The sequence below is a fragment of the Onychostoma macrolepis genome, chromosome 22, assembly GCF_012432095.1.
Source record: "Onychostoma macrolepis isolate SWU-2019 chromosome 22, ASM1243209v1, whole genome shotgun sequence".
NCBI classification, from domain to species: Eukaryota; Metazoa; Chordata; class Actinopteri; order Cypriniformes; family Cyprinidae; genus Onychostoma; species Onychostoma macrolepis.
Window position 1 is genome coordinate 8712056 of NC_081176.1, and position 24521 is coordinate 8736576.

The 24521-nt window shown below is 36.7% G+C and overlaps 2 protein-coding genes across 2 annotated transcripts; one reads left to right on the forward strand and one right to left on the reverse strand.

Moving 5' to 3' along the window:
• Positions 1–1163: 1163 nt before the first annotated feature.
• On the reverse strand, positions 1164–4011 carry rpl36 (ribosomal protein L36). Its single transcript, XM_058760093.1, has 4 exons — positions 3934–4011; positions 3418–3512; positions 2610–2744; positions 1164–1292 (listed from the first exon to the last, which is right to left on the reverse strand). Exons 2-4 carry the CDS (start codon positions 3508–3510, stop codon positions 1203–1205), a joined length of 318 nt encoding a protein of 105 aa, XP_058616076.1. The 5' UTR covers positions 3511–3512; positions 3934–4011; the 3' UTR covers positions 1164–1202.
• Positions 4012–4747: 736 nt separating this feature from the next.
• lmnb2 (lamin B2) lies at positions 4748–17621 on the forward strand. The gene is made up of 12 exons (XM_058760094.1): positions 4748–5160; positions 7093–7229; positions 8848–9004; positions 9083–9208; positions 10490–10663; positions 10742–10885; positions 11973–12178; positions 13758–13995; positions 14857–14964; positions 15043–15162; positions 15368–15466; positions 15551–17621. The coding sequence occupies exons 1-12, from the start codon at positions 4945–4947 to the stop codon at positions 15590–15592; spliced, it is 1767 nt and encodes a 588-aa protein (XP_058616077.1). The 5' UTR covers positions 4748–4944; the 3' UTR covers positions 15593–17621.
• Positions 17622–24521: the final 6900 nt, after the last annotated feature.

Here is a 24521-nt window from a genome sequence, read left to right on the forward strand (position 1 = left end):
ATTTTTCTTTTATGCCAAAAATCATTAGGATATTAAGTAAAGATCATGTTCCATGAAGATATTTTGTAAATTTCCTACCGTAAATATATCAAAACGTATTATTTGATTAGTAATATGCATTGCTAAGAACTTCATTTGGACGACTTTAAAGGCGATTTTCTCAATATTTAGATTTTTTTGCACCTCAGATTCCAGATTTTCAAATAGTTGCGTCTCAGCCAAATATTGTCCGATCCTAACAAACCATACATCAATGGAAAGCACAATGCTTAAGTTTCTTCTCAGAATTGCCAGTTTATACACAATTTTGTGTTTACAATGTAGCTGTTTTGACATATAAAAAGTCAGAATTTTGAAACAAACTCATAAATTGGGAAAAAATGGTCACAATTACATTTTTGTAAAATCCCATGCTGCAAATAACCTATAGTTCTTTCCACCCATCTACAGTAATATTACCCCTGGTTTCACAGAGAAGACTGAAATGTATGGCCTAATCCTGGTTTAGTCTGTGAAACCAGAAAACATTTTTTCATGAGATACAGGACAATAGACTGCAAATACTTAATCTGAGTTTAATTGATTGCTATTACTTTAATTGGAAATATAGGTCTGTGTATAATTCAACTATATAGTGTAGCTCAGATGGATCTGAATTTGATCGTCGTTATTCTAAATGTGTAAAATGCACGCATTCATAGAATATTAAGTATTTTACATCATCAAGAAATGAATATCAGATGTATTTCACATTCTGCAAACATCAGGTGACAGCAGATATAAATTTGTGCTATAAACACCATCAGATTCTACCAGTTACCTTATTTCCATAAATATATAGGTGTACATGCTACAACTACACATTCTGCACATATAAAACACCCAGAAGCATGTGTTATCAACTACAATTAACATCTTTTTGACTCATTTGATCGTAACACAAATGTGTTTTCTTGCACAATGAATATTTGATGTGTGATAGTGTTGACATTACTCAGTTGCAATTTCATCATGTATTGTGCAGTGCATAATACCGGACGCTTGTGTTCATTTCCATGACAGGTGACACTGATCATATTTACTCAGCGAGCTGGTTAAACACGGCAGCGCCTTTCTGCAAACATCAGCTACTCGAGTTTCAATGAAGCTCAAGAGTCGAAAGCTTGTTTTTACACATACAAATTTATTTGTCATTACACCGGCTACTCCTTCTTGGCAGCAGCTTTCCTCATCGCGGCCAGAATGTTGCTGAGCTCTTCCCTCTTTCTCTTGGCGCGGATGTGAGTTCCCACCTGCACACACACACACACACACATTACACAATGAGGAAAACAACACGATCAGATCATGAGGATAATGTGAGGTTCAGCAGAAATCAAACCTGCTGCTACAACAGCAGTTTTATGTGCTGTTAAAATATCATTTAGTGGCTTCATCACGAAAACATAAGGCCAGATGCTGTATTATTATTACAGTTATCTAAAATGGTTAATTGAAAAAAAAAAAAAAAATATATAAATAAAATAAAAATATTAGTGTTGTCAAATGATTAATCGCATCCAAAATAAGTTTGTTTACATGAGTATGGTGTATATTTATATATATATATATATATATATACTCAAAATATATACTGTGTTTGTGCATTTATAAAATATACAACACACATTAAACAAACTTTTATTTTGGATGCGATTAATCGTTTGACAGCACTAAAAAAAATAAAAATACTATATATTATACAAGTTATTCAACATCAGCTAAAACACCTAATTTTCATTTAATTTAGCTTAATATACTGAAATAAATTAATGAACACTACATGAACACTTGAACTAAAAAAAATTACACCATTACTAAAAACTTTAAAAAAAAATCTAATTCAAATGATCTAAATCTTATAAATATATAATACAAAATATTAATATCCAATTCAAAAATAAATATTTAAGTTCAGTATAAATGAATCTAATATTAAAAAAGTTAAATCTAATTCAAAATATTAATAAACTATATTAGTATCTCAATTATACTAAAACAACACTAGTCAGATGTCAGTAATGGCCTTTAATATCAGACAAATACTACATTTGGATTGAAAATCCAATTATTTTTCTCAAATTGTTTAACATTTTAAAGTTGCTTCAAAGACGTTTTCTTTCAAATCTAACCAAATTATATAAATGTATATAGACAATGTAAAATGAACAAAATGACAAATTTTCTGTGATGCTGCACAATTTGTGATTTGATACGAATAAAACCCTCCACTTTGTTACACTTGAAGTAAAAAAAAAAAAAAAAAAGTGACTGGCATGCAAGAAATGGTTAGATTTCTTATGCTATATTACCGAATTTAATCTCTTTACCAACTTTTTCTTTCGATTAGCGCAGGTTTTGTATTTCTTTCTAGAACTAAGGCTTCATTGAGTGTGGGTGAAAAAACATTATTTGTGGATAGTTTTGGCAATGTTCACTCAAAAACGTTTAAGCTTGAATCTAATATTAGGTAATAATATAGCTTAACGAGAAATGTACGAGCAGTTTTCAAAGGCTGGTTGTTTTTGACTGGGAACACCATGTTAGATAAACTCAAATTCAACACGTACCCTTTTCTTGATGAACTTGAGGGCACGTTTATCCTTGGACACCTTGAGCAGCTCCATAGCACGCCTCTCGTACGGCGCGAAACCGCACACCTCGCGGATCATGTCGCGCACAAACTTGGTGTGTTTGGTCAGACGCTGAAATGCAAGAACATCATGTCAAACATGATTATAAAGAAATATTCCCACGCATATGGCAATGCATGAAGGGAGAAACTCCAGGGTTTCTGTAGGTTTTATGAAGGCAAGTTTAAGACATTTTTAGTGCAAATAAAGAAAACCTAAAGGAATAGATTGAAAGGAAGACAATGTGTTAATATGGTCTTGCACTACCAGCACTTTAAAGTTGGAAAATGCAACTTTCAATAGATCTTCATTACCATTTAATTCATTTTACAAACAGAAAAACACTAGAATATGGAAATAACTGTACTGTACCTTCTGATAACATTAAAATATCAGTATATTTGAAAAAATTTGTCCTTCCTCGATATTTTTGTCTCGATTTCCAGTGAAAACATCTGAAGATGCATTTATTTGAATCAAAACCACATAAAATGTCTAATAAGCAAGTTATTTTATGATTAAACCAAGAACAAATACCAATGGTATTTCAAAGCCAAAAGTTTTCATACCTCAACGACAGATAATGGTTTTAAGCACAAACTCGCTTCATTTTGCATCTCAAGTTTCTTGATTTAAACATGTTCAGATATTTGTATTGGAAAACGAGACATAAATACTGAGGAAGATTCTATTTTTTGCATTGATAATAACTTTAACTATCCATGAGTGTCAAACATAGACTCACTCCTCGCCTGCGGCCGTGCTTGGGTTTAGCAACGTTTTTGGTCACTGGATGGCCTTTATTAAGACCAACCGCCATAGGATACCTGATGGCCATGTCTGTGGAGAGAAATGAGTTTTAATAAACATTCATAACCGGGTTAAATATGAAAACACGGTCATGTGTGCTGAGAGGTTACACATTAGCGGGCTGTATAACAGTTCAAAGTCATTATATAACAATATTACATGATTCTGGCGAATACACAACATTTTCTACACGTTTTAGGTTTGGAGATTATATATTATGGTTTATTTTTAATAACAGCGTTTGAGAATCACGCAAAAGCGCTATATGGCATCCACTCAGAGTTAAAGCCTCAAAACCCCGCGAACATCTGGCTTAAAGTTCACAATAGCAGCTGGAAACCGCTTCGTACAGTTTATATTTGCAAGAACAAACGCTTTTGTGTTGATTTGAGACGCGATGGATTAGATATTAATACGATTTTATCGCTTGTGATTCTCCGGAGATTCATACCTGCGTTTTGTTAATGGCGTCCAAACCGGAAGGACCGCTGCCAGGCGGAAGCTGATCTTTCACACGCGACGACAAGAAAGAGTTCGCGGGAAAAATAAGTGGCGCCGCCTAGAAGTGAGTAAAAGATCTTATAAAACAACATCTAGACCGGTGACTTTAAAGTTATTATTTTTAATGCATGTTTTTCCCCCCTTAATAATAGAATCTTTCGATCAATATGACACATTTTTTTCCCATCGAAATAAAAATATAAGAAAATGGCACATGTTTCGACTTATTTTATATTTGTTATATTTATATTGTTTTGTTGTATACTGGCTATATAATTATTAAAATAATAATAAAAAGGCTTTTGTTAGATTTATTTCTTTCAGTGCCTTATTTACTTTACTGTTTTTGTGCAATTTGTTTTTAAAATTGCACTGAAGTTAATAATAATAATAATAAAATCAACGTGTGAATTGTGTGTCTTTTTTACAGTCTATGTGAGCCACAAACAAAGTTTAAAAAAGTAAAAGATATGGAAAAACATAATATAATATGAAAAAAAATCCATCTTGTTGTTCATGACACACCAATGTAAAAATACGGAGAAAACTTAAAAACGAAATATGAAAATACACAACGGAAAAAAGAAAGTTTCTAAGGCTCTTCGAAAAGTAAAAAATAATAACACACTATAAAAATAACGACAATTAAATATTTTCCACATGTTTTTTTTTTTTTTTAAATTTCGGACTACATCTCCCATGAGCACTTGTACTGAATTTTGGCGCGGTTTTACGTTAGCGGCGGCCATTTTATTTTCACACCTCCGTTTCAAAGACAGCCAACCAGCTCTCGGACTACAAAACACGGTTTCATTCAAAAAACTCCTCAAACTAAAACTTCCGACCGCCACCGGAGAACCGTTCCAAGCGCGACTCGGAGGCCGCTGCGTACACCGGGCCGAAGTGGAACTCGGAGGAGTGTTTATTTGAGCTGAAGTGGGTGTCTGTAGCTTGAAGCGATATGGCGACCGCAACCCCGAGCCGCGAGTCGAGCCGAGCGTCGGCCGCGCGAACGCCGCTGAGCCCCGCGCGGATCTCGCGCCTGCAGGAGAAACAGGAGCTGAGCGCGCTTAACGACCGCCTGGCCATTTACATCGACCGCGTGCGTTCCCTGGAGCTCGAGAACGACCGGCTGCTCGTTAAAGTCTCCGAGAAGGAGGAAGTCACGACCAGAGAGGTAACAACGTTACGGAGCCGTTCCTTTGTGTTGCTTTTACCCCCAATAAATCTCCCTGTGTATGCAATTTTCACCTCCAGAGTTGCTAAGTGTCGCGTTTTTCTGTTAATACGGATTTCTAGCTGGCATCGCTTGCGTTTAGTGTTCGTTTTGTGCTTTTAGTGTGCGTTTAAATCTTTAAAACTTTCAAAGTGTGTGAAGCGTGAAGCACAGCATTTGAAAAATCGCGCGAGGAAGTCATGCATTTTGACACAATCAGGCCCTGTGCATTGAAAAACGTGCTTTGCGTATGCAAATCCACGCACAAATCTGTACACAAATGCATTGTATGTAAAAGCAAATGTATGGGGGACGCAGGGAGTGGCCAGTCAGTTGTGTCCATATGCTTCTAATTTGTGAATTTAATTTTATTTATGCATGAGTCGATCGCTTAGTCATGCACTTATGTGTTAAAATGCGCGTAAAAGTGCGTTAAAACCGCGCTAAGTATGTTTAGCGTGATTCCTGGACTTCTGAGTCTTGTCCTGGTGTGTTTGGGCGTTTTCCTCAAAGTTTGGGAGTGGCCAAATGCTCTTTTCAAATTTGAATCTGATCGCCACCATCTGCTGCCTTTGTTTTGAATGGTGACCACTTCAAACTCAACCCCTCGTTTATCACACATGCGAAAATAAATAGTTTGAATGCAGTTTAACTTCCTGTAAAAGCATTCTGACATGCACTTGTTTAATGTTTTCAACTTAAACTGAGTTTATTTGCAAGCGATGTCTGATAGTAGTTGTTTATGGCTTTAATTCCAGACTTATAGGGTCCTGAAATCATCAAATAACTTGTTATAAAATATAGTAATATGAATCAAGCTTGAATCAGTGTTTTTAATTTTTGTTAATATTTCGAATGAATTTAGTTTTTATGGAAACCATTTTCTGCCACAGAATTAAAAAAAACTATTTGCGACACTCAATCCTGAGAAAAAAATCTGAATTGTGAGAGAAAAAGTTGCAATCACCTTTTCTATTTTTAATTCTAGAATCACAATTTGTAAACTTTGAATTGCAAGCAAAACAAAAACAAAAAAAGTAAAAAGTTTTGTTGATATCTTGCAATTCTGGCTTTTTTTTCCCCTAAGAATTGCGAGTTTATTTCTTGTGATTCTTTGTTTACATTCGAAAGTCCAAATTATGAGAAATTTTTAATTAATATTATTTAATCACGGAAATGGGCATATATATATATATATATATATATATATATATATATATATATATATATATATATATATATATATATATATATATATATATATATATATATATATATGAGAGAGAGAGATATAAGCAAAGTTGGGCTATATCTATTGCATTCGTCAATTTTAATGTTTTTTTTATAGATATAGCCCAACTTTGCTTATATATTGCATTTGTCAATTTTAATGTATATTATATAGATATAGATAGATGTGTATATAGATATAGCCCAACTTTGTATGTGTGTATATATATATATATATATATACACACACATTAAAAATGACAAATGCATTTATAACACATAAATATAAAAATCAAAAATGCAAAACAAATGACTAAAATTTGTTAGCTTTTAGTTTTTGTACTTCAGCTTAAAGTGAAAGTTATAGTATTTTAAAGTTTTTAATTAGTTTTAGTATATTTTTTTATTTTAGTGCTTCAACTTAATTTAAATAAAAATGTCAAGTGTTAAAATAAGTGTATTTCTTATTTTTTAATAAAGGTTTTATGTTTATAAACTTAAAATTAGTTTAATAACGTTAAAAAAATAATTTCGGTTAACGTTTGTTTTATTTCAAGGAACAAGTGTATTTTTATGCTTTCATTTAATGCTGTAATCCTGGTTTGAGGGTTGGCGGCGTGTAAATCTCTGACTGATGGTGTGTTTGCTGTTTTTTTGGTTCAGGTGTCTGGGATAAAGTCTCTTTACGAGGCCGAGCTCGCGGACGCCAGGCGTGCTCTTGACGAAACGGCGCGTGAAAGAGCCAAACTGCAGATCAATCTTGGAAAAGCCAACTCTGAGCTCGAGGAGGTCACTCGCAAGTGAGTACTGCTCAGAAACACACTCGTGAAATGAAAAGACCAGTTGAGTCCATTATCCTCTTTTAATTACCCATAAGGCTTTAAGTCAGTGGTCGTCTTAAAATTAAGTTGGTCTTAACTAACGTGACTCAAATCCGCTTCCATCTGCTGCTTTGAATAATGCCACCAGAAGATCAACGTCTCAGTCTATACGTGGTTTGTACTTGCCCACATGTGCTAGAGACTTCGTGTTTGGTTGATCTCGTTGCTAACGAGTGCGTATAAACAGGAAGTCTGTTGCTACGTGCTCGATTGTGGGTGACTGTTTTAACCGCAGGAGTGTGTCACACCATGCCACCAACCTGCATTTGTCACGCAGATTTCACTAGTTTTATCTGCACTTGGGGGATTTTTTAGGGGATTGAGAATCTCGATTACGTCATATGAAATGTTAGCAGAGCTCGTGTTGTAGCAACTGAAAAAAAAAATACAGGAAATTATTTGTAGAGGGATTGAATGTTTTGTTCGTTGATAGGCATGTAGAAACATGTGAAACCCAGCCCACATTATTATTATAACTTATACATATTTTTTATTGTATTTCTTGTGCTTATTTTAATACAAAGACGATAGTATTATTTGTAGACTTTTATTATTGGTAAATATGGTTTGCATTATATATTTATAATTATTTTTAAAATTCACGTCTTAATGTAATTCATACAGTTCTATTGCTAATTTATTATATTATAGTATCAATAAAAATTACAACATTTTATTATTCATGTGGTTTCTATTTTAAATTTCTTTTACTTAAACATCTATATTTAATTATATTTTATATTTAAAATATATATATATTATTATTATTATTCATATAATCTCTTATTATTGATATAATTGCATGTTTTTGTTATAATATTTTTTCACCTTTTTTTTTGTAATTTGTCACAACTTTTTTTGTAATGTTTAACATTTATATAACTTATTTATTTTTGTATTATTTATTTGTCATCCTAAATTGTATAACTTAATATTTTGTTTACATTTTGTAACATTTACCATTACAAATTTTTATTTATTTCTTATTTTGATTTATATCATTAATATTTTTATAACTTAATCCTCAATATCATTAATTGTATAACTTAATATTGTTCTTATTTCATATATTTACATTTTAGTAGTTATTGTTTATTATTTTGTTACTGAAAATGTATTGTTTAGGTAATTTAATTTTTTACAACTAATCCATTATTATTGAATGTTTGGGTACAGTTAAGGCTGTTAAATTAAACGCCTTAATTTTTGGGATTAGTGAGATCAACATATTTCAGTACAAGAATACAATAAACTAGTACATCTTGTTCAATAAAACATCTTTTATTGTTCTTTGGCATCAATAAAACACATTTTTTGCCCTTTGGCATCAATAAAATGATCATCAGACGTTTTCTGTAACATATGATATAAAAAAAACAATGTGTGTTAAAACTGAACACAATACATATTGATATGAAAACACATTAAGAAGCACATTCAAGTGTAATAGATAAATCATGGAATGAATTTAATGCACTGAAGATTGGTTTTGACTCTTTATTAATCCAAAGATTGTCCGTCTGAATTTGTTTTCCAGCTATAAGAAGAAGGATGGAGACTTGGCTGTGGCTCAGGCTCGAATCAAGGAGCTGGAAGCTCAATACAACAAGAATGAGGCGGCTCTCAACACGGCGCTCGGCGAGAACAGATCTTTATCTGCAGAACTCGCCGACCTGAAGGCTCAGCTGGCCAAAGTAAGTCCCTCGATCCTCATTTCAGCTTCCTTCGCTTCAGAATAACGTCTAACGGAGGCGCTGCTCTCGCTGTTTCAGGCTGAAGATGCTCATGGCGTGGCCAAGAAGCAGCTGGAGGCGGAGACGCTAATGAGAGTGGATCTGGAGAACCGCTGCCAGAGCCTGGCGGAGGACCTGGAGTTCAGGAAGAGCATGTTTGAGGAGGTCAGTGTGGCTCGCTGTCGCTAATAAAAGAAAATCAAACTGCACTAGGGGTGTGCTATATACCATATTGACCCGACTATAAGACGACCCCCCTTTTTCCAGATGTACCTTTTGGAAAAAGGCTTTTTGAAAACCAAATCTTGTTTTTTTTTTTTTTTCTCATTAAAACACGTTTTTCTTAAATTTTCACATTTCCTATTTTTCCTATTTTAATTTTTGTTTTGAAAGAATGGTAAATACAATGACATTTAAAAATGTACACTTTTTGATATACCATAAAAATAACAGGTAGCCCATCTGAATTATATAACATTTAGGCTATCCATCTCATATTAGCCTACCAAACTTTTATTATCAGTAGAAGTGAAATCTTATTGTAGTCTGGGCACAGTCTTACGTTTTAAATTCACTTACAGAGGAAGTTTGGTCCCATCAGACTAACATGACAGTCACAACTGTTCAATAAACAAGTGAATAAAGAGACTTAAGTTGTAGACCCCATATTGCCTGTTTTTGACAACAAAAATAACTCCAAACAAAGCCGCAGCACTGTTTTGCGTCTCTGAGCAACTTAACGAAGTTTTGTTCCTGAATGAATCAACCGTTTAAATGATTCAGTTCAATCGCAATGACTCGCTTATTAACAGTGACTTGCTGCCACCTGCTGGTGGCTTTAATTTCACATTTAAATTCTTTTCATTAAATAATTTCAAATATCAGTGTTAAAGCTTTTATGTATAATATATCAAAACATTATCTCTGCATGTGTAACTGCAGGTTAAATGCATTCATGTCCTGCATTAAATACATCTAAATGCCACTTCAGATGCAGCTTCAGTGTTTTCTCTGCATTGTGTTGATAGGCTACTGTTTATTTTGTTGATTCTGATTTAATTTGCTTGGTAACAGCCCCCCCCCCAAAAAAACCAACTTCTTCTTAACTGACTGATTAAAGTTGTAAGATTTGACTCAAATGATGATGCACACTTTTAGAAAAAATGGCTTCATAAAGGTAAAAATGCCCATAAAAGGTAAAAATCAATTTAAACTTATTGCAAAAGTTTAATTTCTATCACTGCTGTGAACTGACCACCACACAGAATTATTATTTTTTTTGTCAATATCACACACCCCTAAACTGCTGAATGCTGTCAAAATAAAAGTCAGACAGAGGAAAAAATTGTCCGATAATTTTAAATGCCAAAAAATCAGCCGATATATCGGGTGACCATTACTTTCTCAAGTCAAAGGGCGGCTCTAACCCGTGAATATTTAATGCAGGAGGTGCGTGAGACACGCCAGCGTCGGGAGAAGCGCATGGTGGAGGTGGACTCATCAGGCATTCAGCAGGACTATGAGTTCAAGCTGGCGCAGGCGCTGCAGGATCTGCGCAGCCAGCACGAGGAGCAAGTGCAGATCTACAAGGATGAGCTGCAGCAGACCTTCAGGGCCAAGGTCAGAAACACTAGATTCGCAAATGAAGTTGCTTTTGGAAGCATGGTTTGTTTGCTAACTGAAGTCTTCCCTCTGCAGCTGGATAACGCCAAGGTGTCGTCTGACCTGAACGATAAGGCAGTGCTCACCGCCCGCGAGGAGCTGCAGGAAGCCCACATGAGGATCGAGGGCCTGAGCTATCAGCTCAGCGCCCTGCAGAAACAGGTACGCACGGCCTGCCGTGTCCTAAATAAAGTCACAGCATCTTCAGTCATAATACTTAGTTCCTGTGAATGTTCTAATCCATCAAGTATGCTTGGTTTTTAGGGTTAATGTTGCTTATAAACTCTTGCACTAGTGACGTTATGACAGGAGTAGGGCCTAGTTTTTATTGCAGCGTACTGCAGTGTTACATGTACTTTTTCAGGCAGGATTTGGCCAGTGTTTCCATCATACAGGGCTTGACAGTAATGCTATATGCCACTATGACAATATGCGACTACGGGTCCTTAAAAAAATTAAAAGGTTAAAGTAATAAAATTAACTAATTGAATTTATTTGTTTTGGTAATAATGACCTTTTTTTAATACGTTTTATATTATTTATATAACTAACATTTAAAAATGTTATTTTTATGTAATATATTATAATTTATATTTTATAACATTTAAATTTTTTTAATGTAATATTGTAACTTTTGAAAAAAGTATTTTATAATTATAAATCTCTTTAATGGCCTAATAAATATTATATTTTCATTTTAAGAGGTCTTAAAAATTGGGGATAGAAAAATAGGAATCGTTTTATTAAATATAGTAGAATTAAATTAACAGTAAATCATAGTCATTTAAAAAGTCACTTTTTTTTTTATATATATATATATGTATATATGTATGTATGTATGTATATATATGTATATGTTTACATTTATTTATACATGCACACATATATAAATACATATGTCTATATAGGGATACACATCAAGTTATATTTAAAGTATTAAGAACTATAAATAACATAATTATTAAATACATTTTAAAATAAAAAAATATTTGAAGACTTTTATTCTAATAAATAAAATTGTTTATTAAGATTAATTTTCATTGAGCCCCTACAGTGTTTTTTTTTTTTTTTGAGAAAAAATGAAATCCAAAAGCTGATGTCTAAATGTCCAAGTTGAAAGCCTTTTGAGTTGAAACTTCTGTTCTGTCTGTAGTTTTACAGGAAAACACCACACACTGTTGTAACGCTGAGCAGCAGAAATGATCTGGTGAATTGCTGCCCGTCATTCACGCCCTGTTTTTGTCCCCCCGCAGGCGTCTGCGGCGAGGAGCGCATCCGCGAGCTGGAGGACACGCTGTCCAGCGACCGGGACAAGTACCGCCGACAGCTGGACGCCAAGGAGCGCGAGATGGCTGAGCTGAGGGAGTGCATGCAGCAGCAGCTCAACGAGTACCAGGAGCTGCTGGACGTCAAACTGGCCCTGGACATGGAGATCAATGCCTACAGGAAACTGCTGGAGGGCGAGGAGGACAGGTGAGTGTCTATAGCTCAGGTTTGAGTCACTCAAGTCAGGAAAAAATGACAGGAATGCAGACCAAGTCAGCTGCCAACATAGACAGCATTTTTTGGCTTTTAGCGTTTAAATAATGTCTGTAGGGCCCTATGATTTCAGCAATGCGGAATCCAGTCATAAAAACAGAATTTACTGTATAAATATCACTGAATTTGTCAAACTTTGAATGAGTTAATCAAAAGTAGGTCTTTACACTTAAATCAAATCGTGATATGGACCAGCATCTGTAAGTCTTAAACCGCGAAAAGACTATGTGTGAATGAATGGTGCAGACGTGCGGTTTTGTTTACTACACACATACCGAAGTATGCGTGACACTCGTGGTGTTTTCAGCGTCTGCCGTCTCACTAAATGAGGACATAAATACACGAACAACATCTCCAGGACTTCATGAGCATTTTAATGTTTCATTTGAGTAAAACTATATCATATACACTCACAAACTTAAAAGGTATTCACGGCAACCCGTCAGAATAAAGGTTTGGTTTAACTTGAAGACATTGTGCCTGAAATATATTAGCCTACTATTGTTCAGTAGAATGTACTACTGCTACTATTATTATAACTTTTATTTTTTAAGGTATTTCCATGTTTTAATTTTAACAGTAAATCCCCGTTGGTTGGCAAAAAAAAGTTAAACTTTTCTGATAACCAGAAAAACTTAAATGTACAACACAATTTCCGAGGGGGGAAAAGATCATAAGGCTATTGTAAGAATCAATTTGAATAAATTAAGTTGTTTTTATACATTCAAATAATGTTAAAACACAGAATTTGGTAACAATAAAACATATGATAAGAAAAAAAAATGATAGGGCCCTAAACATGTCATTTTTGCTAAACTTCTAATAAATTAATGTGAAATTGTATAAGTTTCATGATTATAATCAATTAGACATAATTTTTGATTAATGCATTTAAAAAGTAGTCCAGAAAACTGATTTCATTGGGCCCTATGTCTGAATTTTCTGTTTAATTAGCTCGCTAAGCATCTCAGGCATCATGTTAGCATTTGAACACAGATTTCTAGGTTTAGACAAGCCTGCGGCAGAAAACAGCATCAAGGTAGGAAGCTCACTTGGTTGTGTGACGCATTGAAGTCAGCGACGCACACAAACTAGGCGTCTTTGAGCATTTTGCATGTGCTGATGGAGTTCTGGCAGCTGGTTATTATCATCGTTCATCTTCACGGTTACCTGCAGTCCGTAACTTGTTCAGAAACGCTCGTCAAACACACTTCACATTTTTGTGCTTCATACTTGACATACTCGACGTGCCGGAAGGAGGAGTAAGGTAGGTTGTAAAATGTCACGCTGGAATGATAATTGTGTCTCGCTCATGCGCGAGCGAATCGATAGCGGCACCATCTTGAAGATTGAGAAGTAGTCTGCAGTTGAGATATTTGGAGCGCAGATGATAGGAAGGAAAGGTAAGACGACAGCGTAGTTGCATAAACAATGGTTTTCATGGTGCAGTTGCCCATTTATTGTTCTTACTCACACTTTACGTGATTTAACACATGCGTCCCGTCTCCTGTAGGCTGAAACTGTCCCCCAGCCCATCCTCTCGGGTCACTGTGTCCCGCTCCACAGCAAGCAGCACTTCTGCGTCTTCACGTAGCACTCGTGCCAAGAGAAAGCGTGTGGAGCTGGAGGAAGCGTCCACCGCGGCTCCTAAAGTCCAGATCAGCCAGGAGGCCGAGGCCACGGGCAGCGTCAGTATCGAGGAGATCGACCTGGAGGGGAAATCTGTGACCCTCAGGAACAACTCTGACAAGGTATGGTCAATGGAGAGCTTTTGGGAAAAATAAATACGCCACTTTGCACAAGTTTCATTATGTTTTAAGGGGAAAACGTCTAAAATACTTTTCTTTTTCACTTTAACAGCACTTACAGCAAACTTAAGTTTTATTTCTATCTATATACTGAAGGTTTTTTAATAGAGGAATTTCATATCAGTCACCTGATTTTATAACATTTTATTCATAAATTTCTTTTTTTCTGGTTTTTGACAGTATTTTCTGATTTATGGATTGACAAAAAGGAATCCAAAATCTCCTTTTTTAATTTTTATTATATATATATATATATATATAAATAAATAAAACAACTCCAATATATCAACAAAAAAGATATAAATTTTGAACCTGGCTTTATTCATTTCTGTTCTGGAAATATATGCATATTAGTGCAAATTTAATTAGATAATGCCTCATTTACATATTTAAACAACATTTCAGAAAACGTAATCAATCAGCTGGGGAAGTATGGTTTCTGCTACTGAATTAAAAATAAATAAAAGGGTAATTGCGACTTTTTATCTCATAATTCTGGCTTTTTTTTCTTGCAATTGCATGAGCAACTAGCAATTATAACTTCTTTTTCACAGAATTGTGAGATATAAACTCTGTTGTGAGTTATAAAGTCAGAAATGTGAGAGAAACTTGAAATTCTGGCTTCTTGAATTCTGGCTATTATTTATTTATTTTTTTCATTCAGTGGCAGAAACAGGCTTCTATAGTATGGTGATGTTTATTAGCTAATATTTTTTACCGTGTGGTGCCTTGCTTTACAAAAGAACAAAAGAAAAAAAATATTTCATCATATACATCGTCATGTTTTTTTTATTCCAAATTTAGGATCAAACTCTGGGCAGCTGGCGACTAAAGAGACAAATTGCAGATGGAGAGGAAATCGCCTATAAATTCAGTCCCAAGTTTGTCCTGAAGGCCGGCCAGACTGTAACGGTAAGCGAACGGGAGCGTATTTCATTTAAACCCATCTCAGGACATTGACTAGATGTTAAAATGTTGGTTCTGTGACAGGTGTGGAGTGCTGACGCCGGCGTGTCCCACAGTCCTCCTTCAGACCTGCTGTGGAAGAGCCAGAGCTCTTGGGGCACCGGAGAGAACATCCTCACCTTTCTGGTTAATTCCAGCGGAGAGGTATGAAGAATAAGATCATATGTGACCCTGGACCACAACACCAGTCATAAGGGTCAATTTGATGAAATTGAGATTTATACATCATCTGAAAGCTGAATAAATAAGCTTATGATTGGACAATATTTGGCTGAGATACAACTATTGGAAAATCTGGAATCTTCTTTCTTTTTGAATCCAATTATGAAACGTGAACTGTGTTTTCCAGGAAGTGGCAAAGCGTACCGTCACGAAAAGCGTGATAGAAATGGAGAACGGTGATGACGAGGAGGGAGACTTCGGAGACGAAGATCTCTTCCATCAGCAGGTTCGTATAAGAAGAGCTTAATGTAAAACAGGCGATCTTGAGATGTTGAATGACATCCGTAACCAAACTTTCTCTCGTTTCCAGGGTGATCCAAAGACCCAATCCAGAGAATGTGCCGTCATGTGATGGAGCCGCGCACCTTTAGTATTTTCCTTTCCACGATTCTGTCTTTTTTTGTAGAGCCACTACTTTTGTATTCTTCGAATCATGAGTTCATAACGCACCTCCCTCGATCCTTTATTTGTACGGACCTCATTTGTAAAGCCAGTTGAGCTGCGATGCTATTTTTTCAGTCGCCGCTCATCAATGAATAGTCTTTCCAGACGGCCGCCGCTTTCGAACGGCGGCGACATCCCATTATGTACCAAGAATGAGTCAAACGACCTGAAATTAGAGAGTATTTGTGCGAGCCGGTGACTAACGAATCTGCATATTCATGTCAATGAATCATGCATGTTCTCATCACCGCGGGGTTATGAATGGGGGAATTATTATTGTTCTGTAGTGTACTATAGCCCGTAACTGACAGCTGTCGCTTAGCGTACCTTATGTTTTTGTGCTTCGTCAACCAGATAAACAGGGTGGAAACGAAACTAGATTATTCTAAACGTCATGTGTTTTGATTCATGCTGTACATAGTATTATGTATGTTTGAATCAGTGACTGACTCCTCTGAGATCCCCGCTCAACCTAAATACATGACACACACAAAAAGTAACCAGAATGGTACTTTCTGATGAGTACAGTGTAAAAAGACTTCGAGAAGCTACTCGATCCAGTATTCAGAAGAGTTCCGAGTTCATTTAAATAGTCAAAACATTTTCAGTTTATTCAAATATTCTGTTTTAATGTAGTGTTGAATGTTAAATTTGAATGAATTTAGCATGTGAAAAATGGTTGTTGAATTGAAATTGGACCTGAATCGGCACACTTTTACAAAAGCACAGATGCTCGTGCAGATTAACCAAAGAAATGGACGACGAATGAAACCTTGTCAAAGTTGCCTTTATTTCTTAATTTGCGCAAAAACGTAAGACACTCTGAATAAACTAAAACCTTTTACTTGTCGAATCCAGTGAGTAATCTGCATCCATCCACCCTGTCGACTGTTGCATTTAAGTTTTAAAACTTTTACTTTTTTATTTTAAATGTTTCTCGGACAATTATGCATGCGGCAGATATTTTTATAAGAAACTGATCTGAGTGTAACTGTGAGCTCCGGGTTGACGCTTCAATTCTTCAGACAAACTGCATGATACTGTAGTTTGTTTTTTAGCTACAATCATATATTTTTGATAGTTTTTTCCTCAGGATTTTTAAAAACCCCAGTGCACAAGAATCTTTAAATGCATTTAAAATTTACATTTAAACGTCTTATAAATTTGTGAATGTATATTCAGTGCAGTGTGTACAAAACAAATTGGCCTGGGAAACATTTTTATAATTTCTTTCTTTTATAAGGTAATGCAGTGAGGAACTACTTTGTTATTTTAATGGGGCTGTCATTATCTACATGTTTACTTTTTAGGGTTCTTTTGAAGGTTCTGCAAGAACAAATTGTTTGATAGTGTATCAATTGGGGCACACAGAATTGTGTAAAATTGAAGTGAAATTAAGCTCAAGTAAAGTTGTATTTGTGTACGTTTGTTACTTGGCCTCTGAGCTAATAAGATCTACCTTTTTGTTTAGTTTTTAACATCATGTGACGTGAATGGAAACTGTTTTCTTTGTCAAACACAACACATCTGTGAATTTTACATTTAGCTTCTTTTAGTTGCGTACACTGTTTTCAAGAGGAAAGTCATTTCCTTGTTCTTTCAGGTTTTATTAGACAGGGCTGTGACTTATGTAACGGATACAATGTGCTTTGGTGTATTTAACACGAAATTGTCAATCTGTCAATAATCTACTGTAAAGTAAAAATTGCTATTTGAACTACCATCAAAAGCATACAAATGTGAGTTTAAGGCTGTAAAATTGAGCCATAAATTGTGACAGACTATGAATCCAATTTGTTATGGGGTAAATTGTACGAAGGCTTTTGAAGGCCTACAAGAGGAGGGCGCATGCCAAAAGTGTCTCATTAATTGTGATCTATTTTACTTTGATTTGTCTTTTTTTGTATGCAATATCCAATAAATGTTTTACATATTAAGTTGTGCCATTGTCGAACTCTGAATGACTGCAAAACACTGTAACATTGGCTCTAAAGTGAACAACTTCGATGGTTGTTGGAGGTTGGTAGATTAATGCAATGAAACGCTTGGCTGTGATTTTAACATGGTTAAAGGTAAAGAACGCTCACTTTTACATGGTAAAATTATCAGCCTCGGGTGGCTTATTTGGGTTTTTATTCATAAAACGTCTGGAATAGCAGGAAAGTTTTCAAATTAGTGTTTAGAGGTGGTTTATTTGCCCGTTTATTTTTATAATATGGAAGCCACATATAGATGGTCTTTCTCATATATGGCACAATCTAGAGTTCCTGTGACATTCTGCTTGAGCCTGCTACGTGAATTATTCATGTGTATGTATAGACATGCAAGAATCTATATGTTGCAGTTATGAATAATTCAAGACGTTGCCGTGTTTATTTGAAATGTGCAGATACAACAAACACTGCTGTAGTTAAATTAAGGCATTGCAATATATACCTTATACAGCATTATATCATACTTCCGAGTTTGATGCCAATCTGTTGTGCATTACTGTTCGATCTCGTAACTCTTTACCCACAAGCCATTTCACCACTAGAGCGCACCACACTCCTAAAGTACATGTTTTCCAACGTTTGATCACTCGGTTGATGACAGATGCAATATCTCTGGCAGTTTTTCTTTCTGTTTTCACTCTGTGACCTCTATATGTTGGGAGCTGTTTTCAGCAACGCCTCTGAAAACTGTAATATTATGTTGTTCTCACAGCCAGCGCTAGAAAAGCGATCAACAGCTCGTCTTCAGTGTTCCAGAAGAAAAGGGCTTTCAGTGCTATGCGTGGTGTTTATACCAGACCGCCCACGCGCACCTCAGATTCAGCTCTTCCCACTGTCTCTCAGTCATTAGCGTGCCGTGCCACTGCCTGCAGTATGAACCCAGCCGTCTAGCCCTTTCTGTTGTGCCTGCAGTAAGGAAGGGTCTTTCGTTCTCTCTTTCTTCCTCCCACCCACCCCCAATCAAACAAGCCCTGGCCGTGGCTCCCACACACCCACTGTTTCAACACCCACACTGTGCGCTGATAGCCGAAGTGTGTTAAGTACCCCGCGTTGGACATGTACCAGGCAACTCTGGCTCTTATCAGTAAACAAATCAATGGGGGAGTGCGTACCATTGCTAGTTAGATGCCTAGAATTTACTATGAATACTATGAACTCTTGAAAATAAAGATTCCAGACTGGGTTTTCGAAGTGATGCTGTAGAACAGGGGTCTTCTGGAGAGCTACCTTCCTGCAGCAGGCACCTTAAAAACCCAACACACCTGCTTGAAATTATCAATTAACCTTGAAGACCTTGACCTAGCTCTCCAGGAGCAGGATTGGAGACCCCTGCCATTTGGGTTTCCCAAAGAACCCTTCAGTGAACAGTTCTTAAAAGAACACATTTTTTCTTAGTGTGATGAACATTTTAATAATCTTAAGCAGGGGTGCTCAGTTCTGTTCCTGGAGATACCTACAGAGTTCAGTTCCAGCCCTGCTCCAATACACCTGTAATCAAGTGCATCAAGTAATCATTAGTGAGTTTGTGTAGTTGTGTTTGATCAGGGTTATGTGGTGGCTTTGAGGAATCATTCTCAAAGTCTTGGGGTTTTGATGCCAGAAGAGAGACTTTATTATCATCAGGGACAATAAGGCCGATTGATACATTGTATACATGTTTGTTATAAGATCACGATGCAGTCAGGAGGCCTTAATTTGATGTTCTGTGAAAATAAGGGCCCCATTATATGTTTTGCCTAAAGGATAAACAGAACACGCAGCCTCACCTTGTGTCTGCATATTCCATTCATGCAAGCCACTACACACACAGGCAGATACATGAATGATTATACTTGATTAATTTATGTTTTTATTAATAAAACTGGTAGATCTCCAGTTACAGGATTGGACATCCCTGATATAAAGCAGTGGTTCCCAACCATGTTCCTGGAGCCCCCGTTCCCAACAGTGGACGTTTTGAAACATGCAAAATGTCCAGTGTTGGTGGGGTCCCAGGAACGTTGTGTGGGAACCTCTAAAGAACCCTTTGTGCAGGGGTGTCCAAACTTGGTCCTGGAGGGCCACTGTCCTGCAGAGTTCGGCTCCAACTTGCCTCAACACATCTGCCTGGAAGTTTATGGTATGCCTAAGACCTTGATTAGCAGTTTCAGGTGTGCATAATTGAAGTTGGAGTTGAACTCTGCAGGGCAGTGCACCTCCAGGAGCAGGATTGGACTGCCTTTGTGCATCATTGTTGGGTTATTATCATTTAATATCGTTGTTGTACCTTGGAGTCACGTCCAATCGGCATAGTAGTACCATTGTAGTATCTTACACTCTCAAAAATAAAGATTTCAAAAGGGGGCTTTCACAGCGATTCAATAGAAGAACCATTTTTGGTTCCCCATTTCAGTAAACAATTCTTAATAGATCATTTTAAAAATCTAAAGAACCTTTTTTTCACTAAACGGAACCTTTTGAAGAATGGGGATGTTTCCATGGATGTTAAAAGTTCTTACCAATAAAGAACCTTTATTTTTAAAAGGGATGTCTAATACTATTTCATGCATTCTGACTAATTTATACTACTAAAGAGTTGGATTCTCATGCTAAACATGGCCGAAGTTTTGATAATGCGATACTAAGTACTTCAAGATTAACATGAGCTTGGCAGAAACTGTGTGTGTTATGTCCCCTTTAAGAGCGTGAGTCATACTTAGTACTATGTGGTGTTGCAAGGGTTAATCCGTAGTGGCACTGTGCTTGTTTTATTTGTTAGTGCTGAAGCGAAAGAACATCACAGCCTTTTTGTCGACTGCCAGCATCATGCTGCAAATTGCATTGAAAGTCCAGCCGAATGCTATTGTGTTGTGCCTTTGTCACATTCCTAATGTCCAGTTTGAACGCCCACAACCAACTGCGAGTGAGAATGGGGCGTCTTTCACCTGCTGTTTACCAACAAAACAAAAGTGAAACACCCCTTCACAATCCCATTCATTATTCTACCTTCTCCCATTTCATCTGGTGCTCTCTAACCTTCAGTGCTATTGACAAGTTACTGTTAATTATGTATTCCCTCAATAAAGGTAATCTAATAGGTATTTTTCACACATTCATGCCATTTTTTATGCGGTTGGCTTTCGAATATCCCGAGAAGAGCTTTTGCGCTACCAAATGCCTCTCACAGATTACATTTTGGTCCCAAAGGTCCAATTTCAGGAAGCCTATCTCTTAAAGGCTCAATATCAAAAAATAAGACCAATTTCTTCTAAATCTAAATATGAACTTAAAATTGGGATCCGATAATCTCAAAAAAGAAGACTGGGAATTAATTTAGGACCATGAATCAAAAATGCATTGGTTATTCAACCATTTGCACAGTGCACAGCCAAAACCGTTTTAAAATTCACCGCAGCAGCACGGTGCTAAAAATAACTGGACTGGAGAGCATGGGGCGATTCGTGCCATTGTCACTGTGGACAGTTCTCCTGTTGAGAAAGTTCGCCGTGGACATGCAAGACAACAGTATGCTAACCTTTTTCACCTGCTATCACAGCATGAGGTTACATGTCCTTGGAACTTGCTGCCGTGCTGAGGACTCTTAAATGAATCCCCATAACCTAGATTCATATTTTCTTCATTTTCCTTGTATTCTCCGGCAGGCCACTTAACCACGTTCCGCTCCATCGCGCAGTAAATCCGACCTCGTCCTCTGTTAAGACAAGAAGTCTTCACCTTGTAGGCAGGAGTAAAGTCAAGTTTTCCTACCTCGAGACAGAACAACTCTCTCTGTATGACAGTGGAAGTTATTGAGTTTGTGTCAGGCCAAGTCAAGTCAGACTTCAAGTCTTAATGATGAAGTAAACGAACTATGATTTTAGTTTCAACAGGTTTCGCTGGTACATTGCAGCAACAACCTAAAAGCAGTATTTCTAGTTATTTTTATAAAACATGTTTGGATTGCACACATTTTCCGTAGAGAGTTTATACCGTAGTCTTGATTTAGAACTTTTAAAAATCGAATTACATAAGGACCCAGAGGACGTTGACATAAAGGTCTGAAAATAATGCATAATTAATCACTCTTTTCAAACAGTGCTCCCTGTTTATCATTGCCTGGACAAACACATTCTCATCCCGCAAACATTGATCCAAAAGAGCAAGGGTTTGACAGAGCCACACTTCAGAGGACATCCACCTACAAAAGGCTTACTTATTATAGCTGTCTCTGCATTTTAAGATTACAAGAGTATTTTGACACTAAAAATTGCATCAGCTCTGTGCTTACACAAAAAAATGTCAATGCTGAGAAATGAAGGGGAATTTAGATGTTCTGATTTGATCAAAGGTGGTACTTCACCTCAAAGCACCAATATTCACAACACAGCTAAAATATTCTTATCTTTCAACGAGATTAACCTGCGGCTTATAGAGAACAAAAGAGTCCTGGAACAAATTAACTGTCCATCTGTCTGAAGAAAGTCTTTTTTATTTGTTGCAGCAGAGTGTGTGTGGGTGGGTGGTTGGATGTGTAGATGATCTAGTGCGTTTGTAAAGGGGTCTGAATAAGCTACCATCATTCATAAACATAAATAAATATACCAATAATCTTTTAACAGTTGTAAGCCAGCAGTCATTTAGTATATGCTTTTATCCAAAGCGACCTAACATCCAACAATTCTGACATTTACTTGCCATCGTGTCAATCCGTATGTTTTGCATTAGAATGCATTCAAAATATGACGTTAAAGCTGATTCAATATAGAGTGATTTTTTGTCAGTTTTGCAGCTTAACGTAAAAAGAACAATTCTCTTGATGGGGAATATGACCACACATTGACAACATCCAAACTACTTAAATGGGTTTTTCGGGAGATGAAATTGAAACGTGGACTTGCAAAAATCGATCGCCAACCATGAATTTAATCAAACTTGCTTTTTACCACAGAAAACACAACAAACGGTGCGTGACAGAAGGAAATCAAACTGGCACCAAAATAATACTCACATCTGCTCAGAAGCTCTAATGTAAGATAAAAAAATCAAAGCAATCATGGTCAAAAACACATTAATATTGGCAAAATACAATGCATAATGTAGTGGTATGAAAATGACGGCACATTATGCACAACAGGTTGCTGTGCAGGACAGCTTCCCCCGTCGAGTTTGTTGTGCTTGTATGATTTTAAATTGGCACAAACTGTGTCCTTTAGTGCCCTATCATGCCTCTGACTTTATCATGCTGCTGTCTGTTAGCCTTAATGACTGTTGTGGTGCCTGCTGTGCCGGAAGGTGAACAATGTGGTGAACGCCTGTGACATTCACTGCAAAGGTCTCACAAAATCTGGGTCATAATCTACAGGAGCCGCAGGTGCGGCTGGTAATTAGGTGTTAGAATCTTTGGGATTGTGGAAGCCCGGGGACCGAGAATTTCCATATTAGCAATCTGAGTAAGGGCATCTAGCCCAGTGTTTCCCAACCTGTTTTGATCCATGCACCCCCTAAGTCACATCAAGTCAGACTATTTTAACTAAATAGAGTTCATATGAACTAATCAAATTCCACTACTCAAGTTACCCACAAAAACCGACCACTAAGATGCTTGCCTTACCAAGTTATAACAGCTACCAGACGGCTTCTTTTAATTGATATACTTCTGTCTGGTGAATGTTTTGCCAGACACAGCGCCCACAAAAGCCTACCACCAAGACACTAGCATAGAAAGCAAGATTTGCAGGTGATTTTAATGGTTAAAGTCATTCAATTTTACCTCAGTAAAGACAGCAAATCATGGTCAAAAACACATTAACCTTGATCAAATCAACCATTCAACCATCAAACCAGAGATGGGGTCATTTTAAAGGGATAGTTCACCGAAAAATGAAAATTTGGTCATTAATTTCTCATCATCATGTCGTTCCAAACCCGTAAGACCTTTGTTCATCTTCAGAACACAAATTAAGATATTTCCGCTACGTTTCTGTGCCTTGACCGCGGTAGCTCCCTTGCTGTCTATGCAGGGTCTGAGAGCTCTCGGATTTCATCAAAAATATCTTAACTTGTGTTCTGAAGATGAACGAAGGTCTTACGAATTTCGAACGACATGAATAATTAAAGACAGAAGTTTCATTTTTGGGTGAACTAACCCTTTAACTTATCTACTTCTGTCTGGTTACTGTTTTGCTGGAATTAGCATTTGCCAGAACTAGCATAGCCAACAAAACCACCATGGTCAATCAGCTTTATCAGAAAGACCATGCTGGTAGACATGTTTTAGCAGTTGAGTTGTTCCAATACTTAGACCAGCACCAAACTAGCATAAACCAGCCTGAACCCCAAAGAACGGTGGTCTAAGCTGAGTAAATGACCTTCTTATAACTGTAAGGGTGTTAATTATGATATGAGCTCCCAATCAAACTTGCCCCCCAACATTGCATTGTAATGTTAAACCCTTAAGCTTGGTTCTTGCTAACAGCTTGAGTCAGTCAGACTTCCGCAATTCAGTGGAACATCTTCAAAGGTGTTTGGCCACAAATTTATTGCTGTGCGTTTTATTCTATCAGCGTAAATTCAGGACAGCCTGACATCCACACATTTATGTGGGAGGTTATCATCCGTAGGCGATGGGATGCTCAGAGCGAAGGTTCATGCTGATCCGTTTCGATGGTAGTATGACCTGTTGCCAGCAGTTTCCTTTGATAGTTTTTGAAGAATTGTGTGCATGTACACAATGCCTAATAATCTAAAACCAACATTCCCGCTCCCCGACTGTCATGCCAATTTTCTGCTTTTCTATTTGCTGCACGGCTACAAAAGGAGCATGCAAGAAAGATACATTAAACCACATCTTTTCTTGAACTGTCA

Coding starts and splice junctions, on each gene's coding strand:
- rpl36 (XM_058760093.1), bottom strand. CDS start 3,510: ATGGCCATCAGGTATCCTATGGCGGTTGGTCTTAATAAAGGCCATCCA. Junction 2,745..3,417: donor AGCACGGCCGCAGGCGAGGA/GTGAGTCTATGT, acceptor CTTGCATTTCAG/CGTCTGACCAAACACACCAA. Junction 1,293..2,609: donor TCAAGTTCATCAAGAAAAGG/GTACGTGTTGAA, acceptor GTGTGTGTGCAG/GTGGGAACTCACATCCGCGC.
- lmnb2 (XM_058760094.1), top strand. CDS start 4,945: ATGGCGACCGCAACCCCGAGCCGCGAGTCGAGCCGAGCGTCGGCCGCG. Junction 13,996..14,856: donor TCAGGAACAACTCTGACAAG/GTATGGTCAATG, acceptor TTCCAAATTTAG/GATCAAACTCTGGGCAGCTG. Junction 15,163..15,367: donor TGGTTAATTCCAGCGGAGAG/GTATGAAGAATA, acceptor TGTGTTTTCCAG/GAAGTGGCAAAGCGTACCGT.